Source organism: Petromyzon marinus, chromosome 35, assembly GCF_048934315.1.
Source record: "Petromyzon marinus isolate PM22_M1 ecotype Great Lakes invasive population chromosome 35, UKy_Petmar_22M1.pri1.0, whole genome shotgun sequence".
Classification (NCBI taxonomy): domain Eukaryota; kingdom Metazoa; phylum Chordata; class Hyperoartia; order Petromyzontiformes; family Petromyzontidae; genus Petromyzon; species Petromyzon marinus.
In genome coordinates, this window is record NC_133701.1 from 1,999,583 (window position 1) to 2,019,768 (window position 20,186).

General features: G+C 48.6%; 2 protein-coding genes across 2 annotated transcripts in view; both read right to left on the bottom strand.

The window, feature by feature from the left end:
* Positions 1-11,236, bottom strand: part of LOC116948821 (protein Hook homolog 3-like) — a 27,221-nt gene extending 15,985 nt beyond the window's left edge. The window contains exons 1-8 of the mRNA XM_032965942.2: positions 10,907-11,236; positions 5,462-5,547; positions 4,125-4,197; positions 3,469-3,519; positions 2,689-2,821; positions 1,749-1,816; positions 1,215-1,286; positions 98-181 (exon numbers count right to left, since the gene is read on the bottom strand). Coding sequence (XP_032821833.1) covers positions 98-181; positions 1,215-1,286; positions 1,749-1,816; positions 2,689-2,821; positions 3,469-3,519; positions 4,125-4,197; positions 5,462-5,547; positions 10,907-10,951 — 612 coding nt within the window. The 5' untranslated portion in view covers positions 10,952-11,236. The remainder of the gene's footprint in view (positions 1-97; positions 182-1,214; positions 1,287-1,748; positions 1,817-2,688; positions 2,822-3,468; positions 3,520-4,124; positions 4,198-5,461; positions 5,548-10,906) is intronic.
* LOC142929785 (uncharacterized) lies at positions 5,558-10,891 on the bottom strand (the record flags this gene model as incomplete). The annotated part of the gene is made up of 1 exon (XM_076071743.1): positions 5,558-10,891. A coding segment is annotated over one exon (2,313 nt), but the record flags the coding sequence as incomplete, so codon positions are not given.
* Positions 11,237-20,186: the final 8,950 nt, after the last annotated feature.

The following is a 20,186-nucleotide window of genomic DNA, read 5'->3' on the forward strand; positions in this document are numbered from 1 at the left end:
GCGCTACCAGTGCCCGGATGCGGAGACGTGAGCTTGAACACTTGTTATTAAGGGCCGGCGTGCGCCCGGAGAATTTGTTATTTTTCTTCATTCAGACCTGCTGATCGAGCACGTGGCAGCGTTGCGTGATCTCCGCCTTCTCCGCTTCCGTCTCCTGCAGAGCATCCGTTGACCTCTTCAGCTGCGAGGTCACGCGCAGAAAACGGGGGAAGCGCAGCGTCTCCAGTCAACCGCTCGTATTTCGGCACCAGGCAAAAAAAAAAAAGAAATGGGGCTTGACAAATAACGTAACACGTTTAAACTGACAATTTAATTTTTCAAGGTTTGTTTGGTGGTGTTTTAAAAGGCAGTCTTGAGGTTTTGAATTATTAGATACTTAATTCAATAAATAAAACAGTGGCAGAAAAGTTAATCACAAGCGTAGGAATTAATAACACTGACAATTCCTACGATAATGAAAACAAAGCTTACGAATGCAACGTTCATGAGATTAAAATGATGCTTATCTCAGCCTGTCACGATTCAGCATTGCATGTGAAGTAGCCGGATGCTGCAGCGATGTAATGATTACCACACTGGACTTGCAATCCATACTCACAGGCCCTTTGGATTACACCCGTTGGGTCTCACATTAACATCACTAGCCCCGGCCACTTCTTTATGACCCTTGAGCTACACCCATTTAAAACCTTTAAAAACAGTCTGCCTCAGCAGCAGACCACGCTTTCCCACCTGATGATGGACGCTTGTGTTGCGCCCGAAACGTCACGATTTATTTGATTTTATACCTACGTGACTTTACCGAAAGAACCAAAGAGTATCCAGAGGTCTGTTATAATTCAATCTCTTGGCACGGCAGTTGAAATGACTGTGCGATGTTAATTTTTTTTTATTCCATTCGACGCTCTGTCCACCCAGCAGTACGAATCGGTTTGCCGCAGTGAAGCGATCACCAGATCGCGTGTGGAGGAGTTAAAGTGCAGCTACTCCTCACCTCGTTCCTAGATGTCTGACCAGCGTGGAAGAGTAGGCCAAAATACCATAACTAGGGCTCCACTAGTGCTCCCTCTACCGATGGCCCTTCTGCCAGCAGAAGCATGACCAAGAAATGTCACGACTTCACCTTTAGCCATTGTATGGTATGAATAACAGCCGCTTGGGCAATAAAGTCAAAGCAGTGGTTCACTACGCTCGCTCGCTCACTCGCGCCATACCTCGTTCTCCAGGGCTTCCAGATCCGCAGCAGACATTGAAACCGACGGCCCCATTCCTTCTCGACTCAACAGCTGTTGAAACAGCACGCTCACTTCAACACTACCACAGTCATCATAACCAACCTTCATCTTACTTCACATTACTTGAATAACGCTTGCACGGCCCACCACCATGTACAGCACAGGTGCTATGTAGACTGCTGTGACGCTACGTGGTGGGCAGCAGAGGGCGGCGGTGCTCCTCATGTTCGCAACCCGCACCGGGCGGCCTGAAGTCCGATCAAACAACTCTCATGACATGCACAGCATGTGGGGGCGGGGGGGGGGGGATGGGGCCTTCATCCAGTAGTGGATAGACAAAGGGTTGAAAATCAAATATATTTTCTAAGCGTGTGTTTTATACTGTGCCATGCAGGGCATTGCTTCTGCTGCAAGTTGCCACAAACGGGTAGCTAAATGATCGGCACACACATTCGCTATGGAGCCGACGCGCCAACGGTTATCGCGTCATCTCCCCGTTAACTAAGCGCTCACCTCCTGTATCGCAGCCATCACCACGTGCTGAACCGACTCTTCCAGCTGCATGATGTTTTCAATGTGCTCTGTAAAAAAGATAAAGATCACCTGAATAGCCTTTGACAGACGAGTGAGGCAAGTGCTGTTTGCGAGCACCGATGAAGGCTGGGACGGCACACCTATGAGGGAGTGGTGTGGCTGGCACCCACGCCTGCCTGGCTGTTTTTGTCTCCTCAGTGCTGATGTTTACATACTGCACCAGGTACTCATTTAAGATTGAGTGGACCTAGGGGAGGCCCAGGACCGGTTCAGATATTCATGACCCATGTTGGCTAACGAGCGGGAATCGAACTCGGGTCGCCATGTTCGTAGCGCAGGGCGCTAACCACTGCCCCACCACTCTCCATACAACATACACAGAACCTAGGAGGCTAAGAGTTCCCAGTAGTCCATTGTCAGTAACACTGCGGCCTTAAAAGGAAAGATACATAATAGGTGACTTTTGGGCAAGAGAAGGGCCATTGCTTCAAATGTCACCCATTGTATATTTTTCCTTTTAAGGCCGCAGTGTTATTGACGAATGTGCTCATTATTGTGTAATTACGCACCACTGCTAATTCAGCGTCACCAAATAATGCGTCACTTGAGGATTTTATTGAACAATTCAGACAGGAGCTTCTGCTTTGCGGCCTCCATATTAACTATTCCCCACTGCACTGTTGTCCCGATTCACATTTCCCTACTAAACTTTCACGAGCTCTGCGAGCCAACCCGTAATGGGGGGCGGGGGCGGGGGGGGACGAAACTCCACTGAAGATGATCCAATAAGAACGAACCAGACACTTGGAGATGTGTTACTATTAGGGCACTTGCCCTATTGACGGACCGGCCACAATGATCAACCACGGGTGCCAGGTTAACCCGACGGTCGCTCGGACCGCGCGCGAACGCAAAGCACCTTGCTTGTTCTCGCAGTTGATGGCACAGCCCAGGACCAGCTGCAGGAGCCTGCCCATCTCCACGTGGTCGGCATGCTCCCCCACCGCCGCCACGTCTGGCACGCACGCCGGAGACACCTGCACGCCGAGCACCTGCACGCACACACACACACGTGCACACACACACACGTGCACACACACACACGTGCACACACACACACACGTGCACACACACACACACAAGTGCGCGCACACACACACGTGCACACGGTCGCACAGACACAGAAACCTCCCGTTTAGACTTTGACAGACTGTTGGGGCCAGTGATGTTAGTGAGTAGCACCGATGATGGTCGGCACGGCGCACGAGACGGTGGGTGGCCAACAATTTGCCCGACCGCCTTTGTCTTACCAGTGCTCATGCCCACTACACAGGTATTAATTTAAGGCAGAGTCGACCTAAGGGAGGCCCAGTTGAAATATTCGCCACCGTTATTGGTCGTGAGCGTGAATTGAATGCGCGCACACACACGTACACACACACGTACACACACGTACACACATGCACAATTCTGCGGCAGTCCGGTTGTATGCATTCGTGAAACTAACTTGAAGTGAGGAGGGTGGCATGTCAGTAAGTATCAAGGATTCCAAGGTTGTCAGATAAATACTTTTTTCCAGTAAAGTTGCACAAACTGAGAGTTCAATCCCGTGGTTTTTTTTTACGATGGGTTTGTGCGTCTGTCTTTATTCTTCGGCCCTCATCTCCTCAAGTAACATCGTAAGAAGAGAGACTTTCACCTCGCTGTAATAGTCTTGAATGCCTTGCAGAACTTTTTTCAGGTTGCTGACCTACGGATTCAATATAAAACGCATTAGTACAGTCTAGTGTAGCAATACCACTATATATGCATATATAACACAATGTATAGGCATGAAACACCATATGTAAACTACAAATAGTGTTGCAATTTCATGCATGTCTTCTATGTTTTTACTAAAAGTTAAGTGACGTACACTTTGCCATATAAATGGGGGCAATATGCCTCATGATCGATTTGCCCATTGCAACCGAACATTGGCTAGAATAAGAATGTCTGGAGTACGCTTTCCCAATTGAGCATTACCTTGAAACTAAAACTTGTGATTTAATAACGTTTTAAACTCAAACCGCACGTTCATCTCTTTTGTGCAATGATGAACATTACATGGGCACACCCGCAGTCAGTCAGCAGATCGCATATGACGGGGTACAGTGTGGGTAACTCCAAACTCTTCCAACGACGTCTGGCCTTCGTGGAAGAGTAGGCGAAAATAGCCACTAGAAGGGCTCTCTCTAGAGTTCCATCCAGTGGAGGCCTTTCTGTTAGCAGTGGCGTGAGCAAGACAAAAAAATAATCACAAATAACTAAAATGTTCTTGTTCTTCTGCTACGCAGCCGCCTGACGTCTCCACACCTTTAGCCGCCAGCTGTCCCCAACGTCCTTCCGTACGCGGGTGACCCAGGCGGCGTCAAACCACCCTGGGTCTCTGTCGAATCACAGGCATCGCAGCTCATTAATAATGAACTCCACTCTTGCTGCACGTTCACAAACACATCATAGTGCATGCTGCTTCTGGGCCCCACAGAAGCAGCAGATGCCAGTCTCCGACTTTCTCTCTCCGACCGAGTTCCAGATTTCATCGGAAGCCAGTGGGAGGAAACGGAGGATTGGCGAGACGTGGACACGTGTACTGGAGCGGGGTGACAAGCCTGACAGCGGCATTCGAAATCCGTCCGGAGGTGTGGGGTGCAGGATGCATCAAACAGAGAAAGTAGTCTAGGTGAAGAGTCTTCAAAGCAAGGAAAATAATTTAAATTACCAGCTCTCCCTCTCTCTCTCGTTCTCAAATTGTTTCAGATAGAGTACTGTCGATTCCTTCTCTCCAATCGAGAAATTTGGCAGAGGCAATTTGAGGAAGCCTTCATGCCCGAGTGACACTGCCCATATTCTGAATCATAACGAGACACAGCGTTCGGGATTGTTGTGTTTTGGGAAAGCTGGTGAATTTAACGTCCTCACTTTACCTCAAGGTCGTTTTGGAGTGGGGGGCATGCCCATCACTGAATGGAGGATTTGTAATGACTGCGGTTACCATTTCAATTGCGTCTGTTATTTTGTGATTGACAAACATAATTTAGCAAAAAGTCATGCCAAGCTAAATATGTTGTCAGTTTGCCATTTTCCTAAAGTCAATATAGTCGCGCTGTAATTAATTATGCTTCTTTCGTGCAGGTTAGCTCGAGATGGCAGTAACTTTGGTAGGCCTTCATCCAACAGTGGATTGACCGTGGCTGACGATAATCCATGCACACATGCCACGTAAAACAAACGATCCCATTCACACAACAGAGACACTTTTTTTACTTGAAAAGTCTTACTATGTGCGGTGCAGCCCATTAAATGGTGGTTTGCAAAGCACTTAGCACACTTTAGTAATCCGAGTAGCCCAATTATTTTTTTCCATACAGATGTCAATATGTTCACGCGCTAAATGCCAATGTTGAGGTCTGCTGGCCACGGGAGGGCTTCGAGAGATAGTTAATTTAGTTTTGCTATTCCTCCTCCATTGAACGAGTAGCAGACTCCAGTGATTTACTGTACGGTCCATTGTTTGGTTTGCATGGCCAACAACGGCACTGTGGCTTGTGTAGTCTGGTGGGTCGCAGGCTGGCCACCCAGCCACTTTGAACAAATCTCACACAGTCAAGCAATTCGCAAAAGCGACACGCGGCGCAAGCAGAGACGCTTACATTTTCTGGAGAACGTCGGACAGGACCACTCCATCTGCGAGATCCTCGACAGTGAGACATTGTTGGTTCTCAGTGAATGTTGTCACCTGCGGCAAAGCAAAAATGTCTTGACTGACGATCGAGTTTGCATGCCGCACTTTGCTGTCAACTCAACGAGATGACAGATATTCACGAGTGAAATGACATTTCATCGCAGGATTCCCAACTCTAGCCCAAGCTCAATAATTCCACCAGTTGACTTACTCCAGTACATCCCGAGAAAATGTTTCGTTGTAACGTTTTAATAAACATAGTGATATTATTCTGTCTTTTTTTGTCGTAAAATAGCCAAGAAACTGGATAAACGGGACCATATTATAACAAATAAAATAAACTGATTATTTCTAGTTACGTTTGTTTATGCAGGAAAGCCCGAGTCTCAAGACTCATCTTCAGCAGGGGGAGACATTGACATGTGCAATGCCAGTCATTATTGTTTGCATCGAGCTGCTTCGCCAATACCACAAAATGTGGCTTTTTTAGCTATGGGAGGAATCTGCAGGACCCGGAGGAAACCCATGCAGAACAGAGGGAGAACATACAAACTCAACAGAGAAAGGCACCCGAAACAGGAATCAAACCCAGGTGCTCCTTGCTGTGAGGCACAAGTGTTACCACTACACCATCCTGCCTCAACAGTTGAACCTGCAAAATATGTAGCTGGTTTGGGACATCACACTACAGTTGAAATGCAGCAAGAGTATATTGTTTTGAGAATATCATACATATACCTACCTGTTACACTCATTATTTTATTGCTTGCATTTATAAACTAGATATACAATAAAATAAACCACGACGTTTCTGGTGCAACACAAGCGTACGTCATCTGGTGACTTACCGAAAGAACCAAAGAGTATGGATTCCTGCAGTCACGAAAGCTTCAAATCAAGATTTATAAACTAGCACATTAATTCCCTAAACGATTTTCCATTTAATATCTGACAAAAATGTAACAAAAAATTGCTTTGTTCAATTTCCGATCTTAGCATTAATAACCAATTTCAAAAGGGTGTCAAGATGGAGATACACCAGTAATGTTGTCTTAAGCAAAGACCCACTTGAACTTGTTAAAAAATAAAACGAACTTCAAGCAGGATGAGTTATTAGTAGTGACGTTACTCAGAAGAAAAATGAATAACAGATGGAATAAAAATGAATAGATTAAATTGGGTATGGGTTAAATCCAGAAAATCAGCATTTTATGATCCGATGACTAAACAGGATTCATGTCATTCATGAACCTGAGCCCCTACGTATAAACAGAGTTGAGGAACGAGTGGAGAAGGGTACACAATGGGATTGCAACGAAGCTGCCTCGTATGCAGAGGGGATTAATGCGTGTATGTGTGTGTACAGTACTGTATTATGCATACGTGCATACGTACATATTACTGCGTCAATATGCATTTACGTATGTTTTGGCCTCGAATGTGCCGGTGGCAATGCCTGGGTAAGGGTTATTTGACATCATGTTGACAGGCTTGCTGAGAACCGTGTGGAACCCCCAGTGTGGCTTCAAGCAGAGGTGGGGGTCCCAGATTCACTTATTCTTGCAACAGCAGCAGAGATCAGAAATCAGAATATTTATTTATACTCGAGCAGGAATCCGATTAGCTATAAAGCTCTTTTGTACAGATGTCCAGTAGGGGCTAGTCAGAACGTGACAACAGATGTAGTATGGGATTTCCTGGGATTTCCTAGGACTTACCTCTCCGGTGCACAGACCCCAGTCAGAGCCCCTATTAATTCATTGATGGGCAGATGTGTGTATAGTTGCGCAGTCAGAAGTGAAAGACAATTTCGATGCATGTGGACTTCTGTGTAAGGAAAATACTCCAGCTCCCACACTATTTTTGTTGTCGAATTCCTTGATTATGTTCTGTGCTTGTGGATTTGTTTTTAATATATGCAACCCTCATTAGAAGGTAGTCAACACCCTGAGCCAAAGTAAGTCCTCTTGAAGATGATATCCCAGAACGACTTCTGAGATTCCTTTAAACGCCTCTTATTTACGCGAGAAGCACCGCATTTTCTAATGCTCCTTTCTACAGAGAAGTTAATCTCATGTGAGTCTACGTGATATTTATCAGTCCTCAGAACTTAAAATATTCCTAATTATGTGAACCAAATCGAATACGAAACACACAATATTAATTCCCGTCGTTGTGGAGAATATAAGCAACAAAATCAACAAGCAGGCAATGCATCTCCTCCACACGTCCGTTCCTCCACGAAATGAACAAGTGCTTGTTTTTGTTTTTACCCCCGTCAACCATAAGGCCTCGTGGCAATGTAACATCAGCATCATTCGCCATCGGCAGCAGTAGCAGCAAGAGGCAGCGTCAGCAGCAAAGACGGACGGTGACACGAGGCGATGGTGGTCAAGACAGACACCATCGTAGCAATGCGAGCAACGTGCTCTACGGGTTGCGACTGTGGATGCCCCGGGGGGATAGACAACACGGAGGGCTCGGCGCCATCCCCACCCGCTCTGCCACGAAGGGCAATCATGCCCGTCTCATCACGGACAAACCCGATGTTGATGTTGTTGTTTTTACATTCCGAGAACCGGGAACAACACACGCGGGATAGTTTGTCGGCAGGTCGCGTGTGGCGGGGTAAAGTGTGGATATCCCTCCCCCCCCCTGCCCATCACTACAAGAATAATGAATTTACGTCCCCACCGACCAGCGTGGTGAAGTATGGTCGAACACCGTCTGCGTCGTTCGCGAACCCGCTGCAAGGGCCTAGGCAGGAGGGGTGTCCTCATCATCCAGCAGTGGATTGGCGAATGTCAGCGAGTTCCAATCGGTTCCCCGTCCACACGGCCGTGGCCCTAATCGCCAGCGATGGGGCCCCGTCAGATGTAGAAAGCGAAACGGCTCGGGCCTGGATCGGGTCTGGATGGGCGACCACCACCACCACCACGAGCAGCAGCAGCAGCAGAGGGGTGCAGCGCGGTGTGTCGTTGTGCTGCACTTCCTATGATCCCCGCCATCACCGAACCCACACTTGACCAGCGCGGTGAAGTATGCACAGGTCACGACCCACGCGCCGCGGGGATTGAGGCCCCCTTCATCCAGCAGTGGACAGGCCACGGGCGGCACGCGATTCATGGCGAATTACAAATGCAAGGAGGGACATGAGTTTGGGGGAGCAGAATGACGATGAATGGCAAGGGGGTGAGGAAGACTGATGAGTACCAAGTGAGGGTGAAGAGGAAGACTGATGAGTACCAAGTGAGGGTGAAGAGGAAGACTGATGAGTACCAAGTGAGGGTGAAGAGGAAGACTGATGAACACCAAGTGAGGGTGAAGAGGAAGACTGATGAGTACCAAGTGAGGGTGAAGAGGACGACTGATGAGCACCAAGTGAGGGTGAAGAGGACGACTGATGAGTACCAAGTGAGGGTGAAGAGGAAGACTGATGAGTACCAAGTGAGGATGAAGAGGAAGACTGATGAGTACCAAGTGAGGGTGAAGAGGAAGACTGATGAGTACCAAGTGAGGGTGAAGAGGAAGACTGATGAGCACCACGTGGGGATGAAGAGGAAGACTGATGAGTACCAAGTGAGGGTGAAGAGGAAGACTGATGAGTACCAAGTGAGGGTGAAGAGGAAGACTGATGAGTACCAAGTGAGGGTGAAGAGGAAGACTGATGAGCACCAAGTGGGGATGAAGAGGACGACTGATGAGCACCATGTGAGGGTGAAGAGGAAGACTGATGAGTACCATGTGAGGATGAAGAGGAAGACTGATGAGTACCAAGTGAGGGTGAAGAGGACGACTGATGAGCACCAAGTGGGGATGAAGAGGAAGACTGATGAGTACCATGTGAGGGTGATGAGGACGACTGATGAGTACCAAGTGAGGGTGAAGAGGACGACTGATGAGTACCAAGTGAGGGTGAAGAGGAAGACTGATGAGTACCATGTGGGGGTGAAGAGGAAGACTGATGAGTACCAAGTGAGGGTGAAGAGGAAGACTGATGAGTACCAAGTGAGGGTGAAGAGGAAGACTGATGAGTACCATGTGAGGGTGAAGAGGAAGACTGATGAGTACCAAGTGAGGGTGAAGAGGAAGACTGATGAGTACCAAGTGAGGGTGAAGAGGACGACTGATGAGTACCAAGTGAGGGTGAAGAGGAAGACTGATGAGTACCAAGTGGGGATGAAGAGGAAGACTGATGAGTACCATGTGAGGGTGATGAGGAAGACTGATGAGTACCAAGTGAGGGTGAAGAGGAAGACTGATGAGTACCAAGTGAGGGTGAAGAGGAAGACTGATGAGTACCAAGTGGGGATGAAGAGGAAGACTGATGAGTACCAAGTGGGGATGAAGAGGAAGACTGATGAGTACCATGTGAGGGTGATGAGGAAGACTGATGAGTACCAAGTGGGGATGAAGAGGAAGACTGATGAGTACCATGTGAGGGTGATGAGGAAGACTGATGAGTACCAAGTGAGGGTGAAGAGGAAGACTGATGAGTACCAAGGGATGAAGAGGAAGACTGATGAGTACCAAGTGAGGGTGAAGAGGAAGACTGATGAGTACCAAGTGAGGATGAAGAGGAAGACTGATGAGTACCAAGTGAGGGTGAAGAGGAAGACTGATGAGCACCAAGTGAGGGTGAAGAGGAAGACTGATGAGTACCAAGTGAGGGTGAAGAGGAAGACTGATGAGTACCACGTGGGGATGAAGAGGAAGACTGATGAGTACCAAGTGAGGGTGAAGAGGAAGACTGATGAACACCAAGTGAGGGTGAAGAGGAAGACTGATGAGTACCAAGTGGGGATGAAGAGGAAGACTGATGAGTACCAAGTGAGGGTGAAGAGGAAGACTGATGAGTACCAAGTGAGGATGAAGAGGAAGACTGATGAGTACCAAGTGAGGGTGAAGAGGAAGACTGATGAGTACCAAGTGAGGGTGAAGAGGACGACTGATGAGTACCATGTGAGGATGAAGAGGAAGACTGATGAGTACCAAGTGAGGGTGAAGAGGAAGACTGATGAGCACCAAGTGAGGGTGAAGAGGAAGACTGATGAGCACCAAGTGAGGGTGAAGAGGAAGACTGATGAGCACCAAGTGAGGGTGATGAGGACGACTGATGAGTACCATGTGAGGGTGATGAGGACGACTGATGAGCACCAAGTGAGGGTGAAGAGGAAGACTGATGAGCACCAAGTAAGGGTGAAGAGGAAGACTGATGAGTACCATGTGAGGGTGATGAGGATGAATAAATGATGAGCTGGAGGCTGTGCAAGATGAGAGAAATTCGAGGCGGGGGATGATGAAGAGGTTGGCGATGAGCGTGAGAATGAGGAGACTGTGGAGGTGACGATGAGGCCGAGCGAGCAGCAGCAGCAGGTGGCAGTGCCGCCGCCGCTGCTGCTGCGCCTCTCACCCAGACGAGGAGGCTGCAGCACAGCTCCGGGTTGACGGCCTCCATGAGTGGCGCGGTGCCTCCTCCTCCTCCTCCTCGCACTCCGCTGGGACTCGGGCTGGAGCGGGAGCCGTGGTGAGGTGAGCGAGGTGAGGTGAGCTGAGTGAGGTGAGCTGAGCGAGGTGAGCTGAGCTGAGCTGAGCGAGGTAGGCGAGGTGAGGGACACGGCGATCCAGGCGCCACCGACTCGATCACTCCGCACCTGGGCGCACACGGGTGGAGGAAGGTGATGATGAGGAGGAGGCGGGACTCACCTGCGCGTGCGTCAGTTCACCTGTGCGCAACTTCCTCAAGAGCGCAGCACTGCGCATGCGCCAAGGTGCGCGCGGCACCAGGTGGGGGCAGGTGGGGGCACGTGGGGGCGAGCGGTGGTGCAGTGGTTGGCGCACGGCACGCGTTTTATTTCTGGAACTCGCCAACTACTCGAGCATATTTTGCCCATGCGCTGTAAAAGAAGGATAGCCATTGCCCGAAACGTCGTCTATTATTATGTTTTAATTTTAAGGCCACGGTGTTATTGACGGATGTTTTGAGTTAATGTTTAAATATGGAACGTCCGCGATTAATTGGTAAGGCCAACGTGGAAACACATTGGCCTTGCCAATTAATCCCGGACGTTCCATCGTACGTCTTCCGTTGTTGTGTTTGCTTATCACAGGACAACCTTACAGGTGTCCAACCCTGATTAATCAACAGAGGAGACGCCCCGCCCCCCAACCTGTTTACAAACAACAAAGTACAGTTAGCCAAGGTGACTGCCACAGACCTTAATTTGGCCAACTCAGGAGTTGGATGTTGCCGTGATGTAATGGGTTAGAAAACTGGACCTGCCATCCAGAGGGCGGGCGTACACGTTCGATCTCCCTGCGCGGTAGTTGAAATAATGCGACAGGTTTTTCTTGAATCCCACCGCCTCTGTCCTTCCACAAGTTCACATCTTCGTGTCACGTGTGGTGGGGTCAAGTGTGGGGCGCTCCCACCTCGGGCAAGAGGTCTGGCCCCCCTGCGTGGAAGAGTAGGCGTAAATACACTCCCACAGCAGTGGCGTGAGCAAGTGATTGCAGGCGGTGCCGGATTAAGCTCGTGCGGGGCCTGTAGCACATGTTGTACTGGTAGGAACCTCCTGGTTACACCAGCTCACAGGGGATTATTGTGTCCGTCCGTCCGTCGTGCATCCAAAAATGGGAGGGGTGGGGCTGGGTGGAGAGGGGAGGGTGGAGAGGGATGGGCTGGGTGGGGAGGGTGGGGCTGGGTGGGGAGGGAGGGGCTGGGTGGGGGGTGGGGCTGGGTAGGGAGGGGCTGGTCACCCCGTGGTGCCCTTATAAACCTCAACGTTTAACCTACTCACGCCGGCTTGTGCCCGCCCTCACAGTCGGGCATATTTGCGGAATGCACCACGTCGCCGTTGACCCTGGCCATTGACCGAGCAACCCAACGTTCCTACCAACTCCCTCCGCAGGAATGTGTTTATAAAGGGGCCCTAAATTAAAAAAAAATTAAACACTAATTTTTAAGTAGCAAAATATGAGAATACGTTTTCCACTTTTTTCTGGCAACAAAACAGGTGTTAAGATGTTAAAACACCAAACTGAAACCTTTTACAAGGAATCATGTCTGCATTTACCACAATACTTGTGGTCAGAATGCAAACAAAAAAACATACTCTGATAATATATGCATCGATAGCTTGAAAGCATTTAGCGCGGGGCCTTTGAAAGTGCGGGGCCCGTAGCTACTACATGTGCAGCAGCTTCTTTAGCTCCGAGGATAATTCCGCACTGATTGCAGGGCATCGCGCCTGTACCTGTGAAACGCGCCTTTTGGGCGATGGAAAATTACTGGAGAATGTTAGGGCCTCTAGCGACCCCTCGTGGCGACAACAAGAAATACCCCGGCATCGTTCGAGAGCCAAACACGAGGAGCAACCTCCTCGTGGCTTTGACATTTCATTGTGCGAATGAGACACATCCCTGAGCGTCCTCGACGCCTCTCACCTTGGTCAAACAAAGTACAAAGCTAAACACTTGAAACGTGGCTCGCGGAGCCCAACACAACTGAACGAATGTTACTAATAAATGTTGCTCGTCTCTCAAAGCATGTGTAGCTTTTACAGGAACGTCTGTCTATAATACGATATATATAAAAATAAAAGTTTCGCTGGCTGGCTGGAGGGACGGATGGCCAGACGATCACGTCCAAAGGATATACGGTTGTTAATTGGATGAAAAATAAATAAAAAAACAGACAGAAGTTCAATCGTCTCAATGACGATGTAATCGTTGAACACCTGCACCTATAATATTTGGAGTTTGCATGTCTCTCTCCCCCCGGGGTCGCGTGGATTTATTCTCCAGGTCCTCCGGGTTTTCCCTCCACATTTGGAAACATGCGTTTCGACTATTTAGATAATTTTGCTGCTATAAATGTCCAAAGGATAGGCCACTTTGTTGAGCTATCATTTGTGGCCAGGTCGCTTTTGAACAATAAGTTCATACCTCAGTGGGCTTTGTCTGGTAGGATGGTTTAATTTTATTTTTTCGTCTTTGGGTGATTTACTTACCTTTCCTGTACTTTGCAATGCTATCGTGTTTTTTCTATTGTTTGTTGTTGTAACGTTCTTACCCACCCCGACTGGATATCTGTGAACAAAAAGCTTATATAGTTCATCGGATTCCTCCAGTATTATTACAGATTCTGATTCTGATATCGCTCATGTAAAGTGCGGTAAGGGCATGATGGGCGGACCGACTGCCCTCCTGCACGTGTGAGAGGACGAGGCGGCTGTGTGGGCTGAAGTCCACTCATCAAAGAACATCTCGTCTTGTCTTTTCTTATCCTGATGATGATGATGCTTGGAGAGCCGAATGGAGCTCACAAGAAGTAACAAACAAAGAGCCGATGATGCAGAAGAACTCTGGCTTCGATTCTTCTGGGCTGCAACAAATCTGAAACTTATCCCTGGTGTCCAGATGCCACAGCCGTAACGAGGAGGGCATCTCCATCAAGAGTTGCAGGGCCCCACTTTTTAACATTCCACTCTGATGGGATCGGCCAAACATGTCAGTGCAGGAACCTCCTGACAAAGGAGTTTGGGAGTCAGTGAGGTCTAATTCCTTGGACGAACAAAATGGCAATAATTTGAAATGCCTGCTTCAATAAGTTTTAAGCCGCATAATTTGAGTAACATCGTGCAATATCGAATCTGGCAACATAAAACTAAATATTAAAAGTGTTGTGCCAATATGTTTGTAGACGATCCCCCCTCTTTCGCCCCACCACCTCTCTCCTCCCCACCCGGTCCCCCACTCCGCACGTCCTCAACTGGAAACGGAGAATGAAACAAGTCAAGCGGGATTGAAATCGAGCCGTATACGTGGGCGTGCTGTGTGTACCTCCATTGTTGTCCAGGGATATAAATATACCCCCGTCCAATGAACACGCGGGCCGTTGAGAAGTGTCGCTTCATTCACCCGTTCTGTCTAAATTACGAGAGCACGCGTTCTGTTGGGATGTTACAACAGCACACGTTTCACATTTTATTCCATTATATTGCCTCTGGCAGCAATTGTGTTCAGGGGCTCTGTTGGCCACGACGAGAGGGCTTCAGGGGAGAGAGAGTTCGCGTGCTTTTGCTGTCTCTCCATTGAAGGAGCGCAGACTTGAGTGGTGCGCAGGGCTGCATTGTCCACGGTTTGAGTTGCGAGGCTTCGCGAGTTACTCTCTGATGCCGCAGCTCATCCGGATTGCGACACGGGCGTGAGCGTCGGGCACAATCTATGCAGAGGGTTTAAAAATGGAAAATACGATTTTTGCAGCGTTGTTTTGGTGTTAAACAAGGGCTGAGATACCGCTATCGCGAGCATAATCAGCATCGCTCTTGAACATCACGACACATGCCGTATTCTACCGGACTATAAGACGCATTACCCCCTTTTGTTTTACATCAAAAGTTGGGGGTGCGTCGTATAATCCGGTGGGTCTGTCTGTGTGATCAGGTTCGTGTTATTCTATCGACACAAGTCACAAGCTTTAAGGGATGGGTGCGTCTTACTTTCTGGAATATCTTATAATGGTGATAATTTTGTGTATAGCAAGCCAACATTTCATAAAAACGACTCTTAATCCAAACGGAGAACATTGTGAATATTTAACATTGATATACAGTAGGGTCATATTCGTTGTTATTAGACTTTTTACGAGTAACTTGTAGGAGGATTAGGATGATGGTTGCTGGGAATACTTGGTGATAGCCCAAGCCAGTATTTTCCAATGGCTCTGTGCACACTGGATCGTATTACAGAGCCGCGTCCATGCTGTTGCCGAGGCCAATGTTACGCTGCTGCTGCTTAGATGTGTCTGTGTGTTAGTGTGGGCTGGAGCAATAGTGTAGCTGTTAGGGGCGCACTGCGCTACGAACTCGGCCACCCAAGTTCGATTCCCGCTCACGGCCACCTACACAAGTAACGACTATCTGATACCGCTATTGTGGCCTCCACTATGTCGACTCGGCCTCAAATGAGTACCTGATGCGGTGCGTAAACATTGCCACTGGGGAGACAACGGCGGTCGGGCGTGGTGCTGGCCACCCACCACCTCGTGTACCGTGCTGCAAACTGCACTTGCCCCAAAAGTGTGATGAGGCTGTAAGGGGGATCTTCGTCTTGTGTGCCGCCGTCTCTGTGGATGTGAGATTGAGTGTCTCTAATTATAGCCCAATTGAATGTGTATTGTTTGCTTAAAGAATAAAGCAGAGATTTGCACCGGCACAACATTAGACGCATTAGTTTGTGGTGATGCTACTGCTGCGTGGGCAGTGGTTAACAAACACAATATTCGTAAATAACTGTGACCTTAAAGAAAATAAATAATATGCTGACATTTCGGGTAATTATCGTTTTTCTTTGCTTTATTTTTTGCGCCATGTTACAGTTTAAAAATCAGTCTTTTTAGAATTTCAGGATCCTCCTGACCTGGTGTCGTAGCGAGGATTTGACGCTGGAGTTGTGGAAATCCCTTTGCAGGGTTGACGTTAATGAGGAAAGGCGCAACCAGCAGCTCTGTCAATGCCTCAGTCAAGTGAACAATGAGCAGAGGCAGTAGACCAAAACGGGCAAACAGTTGCGAACTATTTGCTTCCTCCGGGGAGTGTAGGAAAGTGAGCTGTCACGTAGCGCTGTTGGTATTTTTGGAGTACTTTTGGAGTGCTGCTGTGGGGCACCGCGGTGGCAGGATGTGAATTACCTCGCCTGGAATGCAGGAGATCGTGGGTTTGATTCCGACGCTGAGGCCTGTTGTGTATTTGGAGTTTGCATGTCTCTCTCTCTCCGTTGTCGCGTGGATTTTTCTCCGGTTCCTCCGGTTCCCCCTCCATATTTAGAATGAACATCACGCGTTCAGAATATTTGGCTGCTGTAAATTTCCACGCGATAAGCCGCTTCATTGAGCAATCATTTGTGGCCAGTTCGCTTCTAAAATAGAGCTATATAGCTCAGTGGGCCTTACCTGGTAAAATATAAATGGGGTAGTTTTGAGTTTATTTGATGAAAAGGAACAGAACCACAGAGCTCTTGGGTTGTGCGCGCCCCCTTGCAGTGATGATGTGCGGCTCTGAAACACGGTCTGCAAGACATTTATTTTTTCTAACAAAATCTAAAAAGTGAGCAAAACAAGTCATGGGGTGATGCATGCTTCGAATTTATCGGCTATAGATTAGGATCATCACCCAAAACGTCTTTTTCAAAGCCACTATTATTGACGAATGTGTTAATTTTTGTATTATTAATTGTGCTTGTAGCATCACCGAGTCATTTTCCTGGAATTCCACTCAGAGAGGGGCACGTGAATTAGAGAACACACGCAGGCTAAAGACATCATTCACACTAAGGAGCGAGTGAGGCTTGGGCAGGACGCGTCGCGAGGAGGGTTACGATGGACGAGCGTGGTGACGGAATGGCAGCCAAGGGATGCATGGCGTCCGATAGGACATCCACCAACATTTCCGAAATAGCGCCGAAGAATCGCATGAAGAGATGCGCGCTTGCAATTACATCGAGGGACGGTAAGAGGAGGAACACGTGGATTAGAAAACACACGCAGGTTCGAGACATAATTGCAACGATTAATTAAATCTAAGCAGGCCTGGGCAGGATGCGTCACCAGAAGGGATGGATAGTGGTGGTTGATGGTCGAGAATAATTATGGAGTGGCAGCCCAGCAATGAGACGCTTGGAAAGGACATCAAACGAGGAGACAGAGCGATGAAATCAGCTCGTGTGCAAGTGCCGGGTGGATTACTACGTCGCAGAACCGTGAGAGATGATGATGGCTAGGGGAGGCCTTCATCCAGTCGTGACTTCATCGTGGCTGATGACGATGATGATGAGGGACCTGCAATTGTTGTCAAATCTGTCCTGGAGAGCCGAAATAGGCAACAACTAACTGTCTTGACGTACGGTACAGTCCGCTCATCGTTGAAATGAATGCACGCATGTGCACACACACATATATATTCGTATATGCCATTCGCAATAGACCCCAATAACGTTGAGCTCTGAAAAGTTCTAAATGTAATTAAGTTGAGCTAATTTAATCCAAAATTCCAATTGGATGAATTAAATGCAAATACCGTTCCGTGATTAAACGCCAGGAGGGGCTGCCCGCATTGTGAACGCGGTGCGCGCTGCGAGGCGGCCGCTCCGCCTGCTGTGTTGACGGTCGCTTTTTCCCAACTGCGGTGCGAGGGATTTTGCCAAGAAAAACAAGAGGCGAGTGCTGATTGTAAAAATAACAAAAACACGAGAAACACACGCACGTACGTAACTATGAATATATACACAACACACAATATAAATGTTCCGACACATCACCGCCCATGTAATTGTACCAGGGATGACTTTAGATTAAACATTTTTGGTATACACTGTACTGGATTTTTTTGACACCGAAATGTTAATTTTGACTCCCTATTGTCAGATGCAAATATATTTTCTCTGTGCCACGTCCTTTCTCTAAGACGTTGGCAATAATGGTCTTCCTTCCAGTAAACTCTGTCCGTGATATTACTCCACAACTTGGCGTTGGATATTCCCCCAACGAGCATCCAATTGTTCAAATTGTTCATCGTCGTCTTCCCTGGCTTCTTTACAAGTTGATATTATTATTGGTGTTGTTAAAATGTAAAGGTTGTGAAACTGCCTTAGCGTAGCCGTCGAGGAGTAAGGCAGCATAGCACGACGTGGACTCCACCTGCCCCGACCCGTTCACCCCTCGCACGCGTTGACTTTTCTCCGGCGTCCACACTCACGAATTGTCTGAAAACATCGTTTGCCACGTGGAGGACCGCAGATCTTGGGCAATCGTTGGCGCCGTCTCAGCACGCGGCTGCTGCCGCCTTCCCGCTCATGTGCGGGTACCATCTCGCGCCTCTTGAGTCGCTGTGTAACTACGAGGGCGCGGAGCGAATACCCTGCAGCCCGTACAAGTTCATGATAATATTAAAATATATTTAAGGGACTGGTGTGACAGTATCTTATATATATTAAAAACAAAATCACCCCCCCCCCCCTGGTGAGTCTGTATTTACATGCTTGTTTAGGAGATGATGTTGTGGCTCATAAATTGAAATATGACTCTTAACGATCGGACGCAAATGGCCGGACATGCACGAGTGACAATTGATATCCGAACCTGCACTGGATATGGCCTGGGTCAGACCTTCCAAAAATAAAGACTTCAAATAAAACCTGACGGTTTGCATCTGCGGTGACATTGCACGCACCCTCGTGGTAGAACTTCCATCGTCAATGCCTACACCACAGACTTTGGGGTTATCAATTGTCAAATTAACTCAAGAGCCAGCGATAGCTTGCGACTTGTGACCGGCAAAAGCTGACGACGAGACAGCAGAGAGACGTTAGGGGCGAGATGCATTCAGACGAGATAGAAAACACGAGAGCGAGACGCGTTCACAGATGACATACGAGGGATTATAGGAGATGGAGCCAGACACGTGGAAGAGTCGATGGGGATGGCACCAATGGGGTCTCACGATGAACAATCGCAGAGAAGCGGGCACGAGAGATCGGAGGTGGCGCAGATAACTCAGCGCGTGAAGAAACGCATCGCGCTGCCCTGCGACAACACCGAACCACGCGTTCAGACACAACGAGAGAAGGGCAACTGACAGCAGAGAGGACAAATACCTCGAAGAGAGAGGGTCCTTGCCAATGACATCGGCATTGTTTGTTTACATTGAACATTTATTTCTTCATAACTGATTTTTGTGTTTCGTTGTCTTTTCCCGGCACCTCCGAAATAAATTCAACATACATGCGATGGACACATCGCTGCTACTCCTCTCATGTGCTGACCACAGAATAGCCGCGCAGCGGCCTACAGCCGCAACTGTGTTCGGGTCGCTTTGATTCCGCCCGCAATGGACTGCATTTTCCGGTGGCAAATTGCGGTGTAGATGGTGCAAGCCAGCCGGACTCTGCTGATGGGACACTGCGTGTCGGAACCGGTCCGGAACCTGGTTGCATTGAACCAATGCTGTTGAAATGTTGCACTCCCCAGAAGGCTGTGGTTGATGGGAAGTGACTTTTTTGATTTACTCGGAAGGACGTAAATGAAAGACATTGTCTGCTCAACTGTTTTGATAGGAGAGCCACGCGTATGTATTCACGATAGAGGAGAGATGCAAAAAAGAGAGAGACGAATACAGGAACATAGATGCGGTTTCTACTCAGCGAGAGTAAAACCTCAGAGATTGACACCACACCGCACATCCTCTTCTCTGCGAGGAGGTGGCGGCATGCCACCGTGGGTAAACATCGTCACTCACGAGTGGAGCGTCATCCTGCTATCCGAAAGCACAACAGTCTCTCGTATCAAACCTGTTTTCTGGCACACAGTGGGTAATTGGATGAATTTGCCACGCGACTCGGCCACGGTGTCCCCCCCCCCCCGCTGCCCCCCTTAAAAAGTTCCGCTGCACAGCAATGCGAGAAACTGGAGCTGACAACCGCGCCCGCTCGCGGATCGCTACCCTCGTGTCGGTGCCAAACCTACCGGGGGCTCCGAGCTGAATATTATTTTTGGGCGAGTCACGTGACATCTTCTTCTCGTGTCCTGCCACCACAGTCATGGGGGCGGGGGGGGTGTTGTCTTATTTCCCCATTTCGGGGCACGTGATACGGCCAGCAGTGGATAGACCGTGGCACACGATACGGCCAGCAGTGGT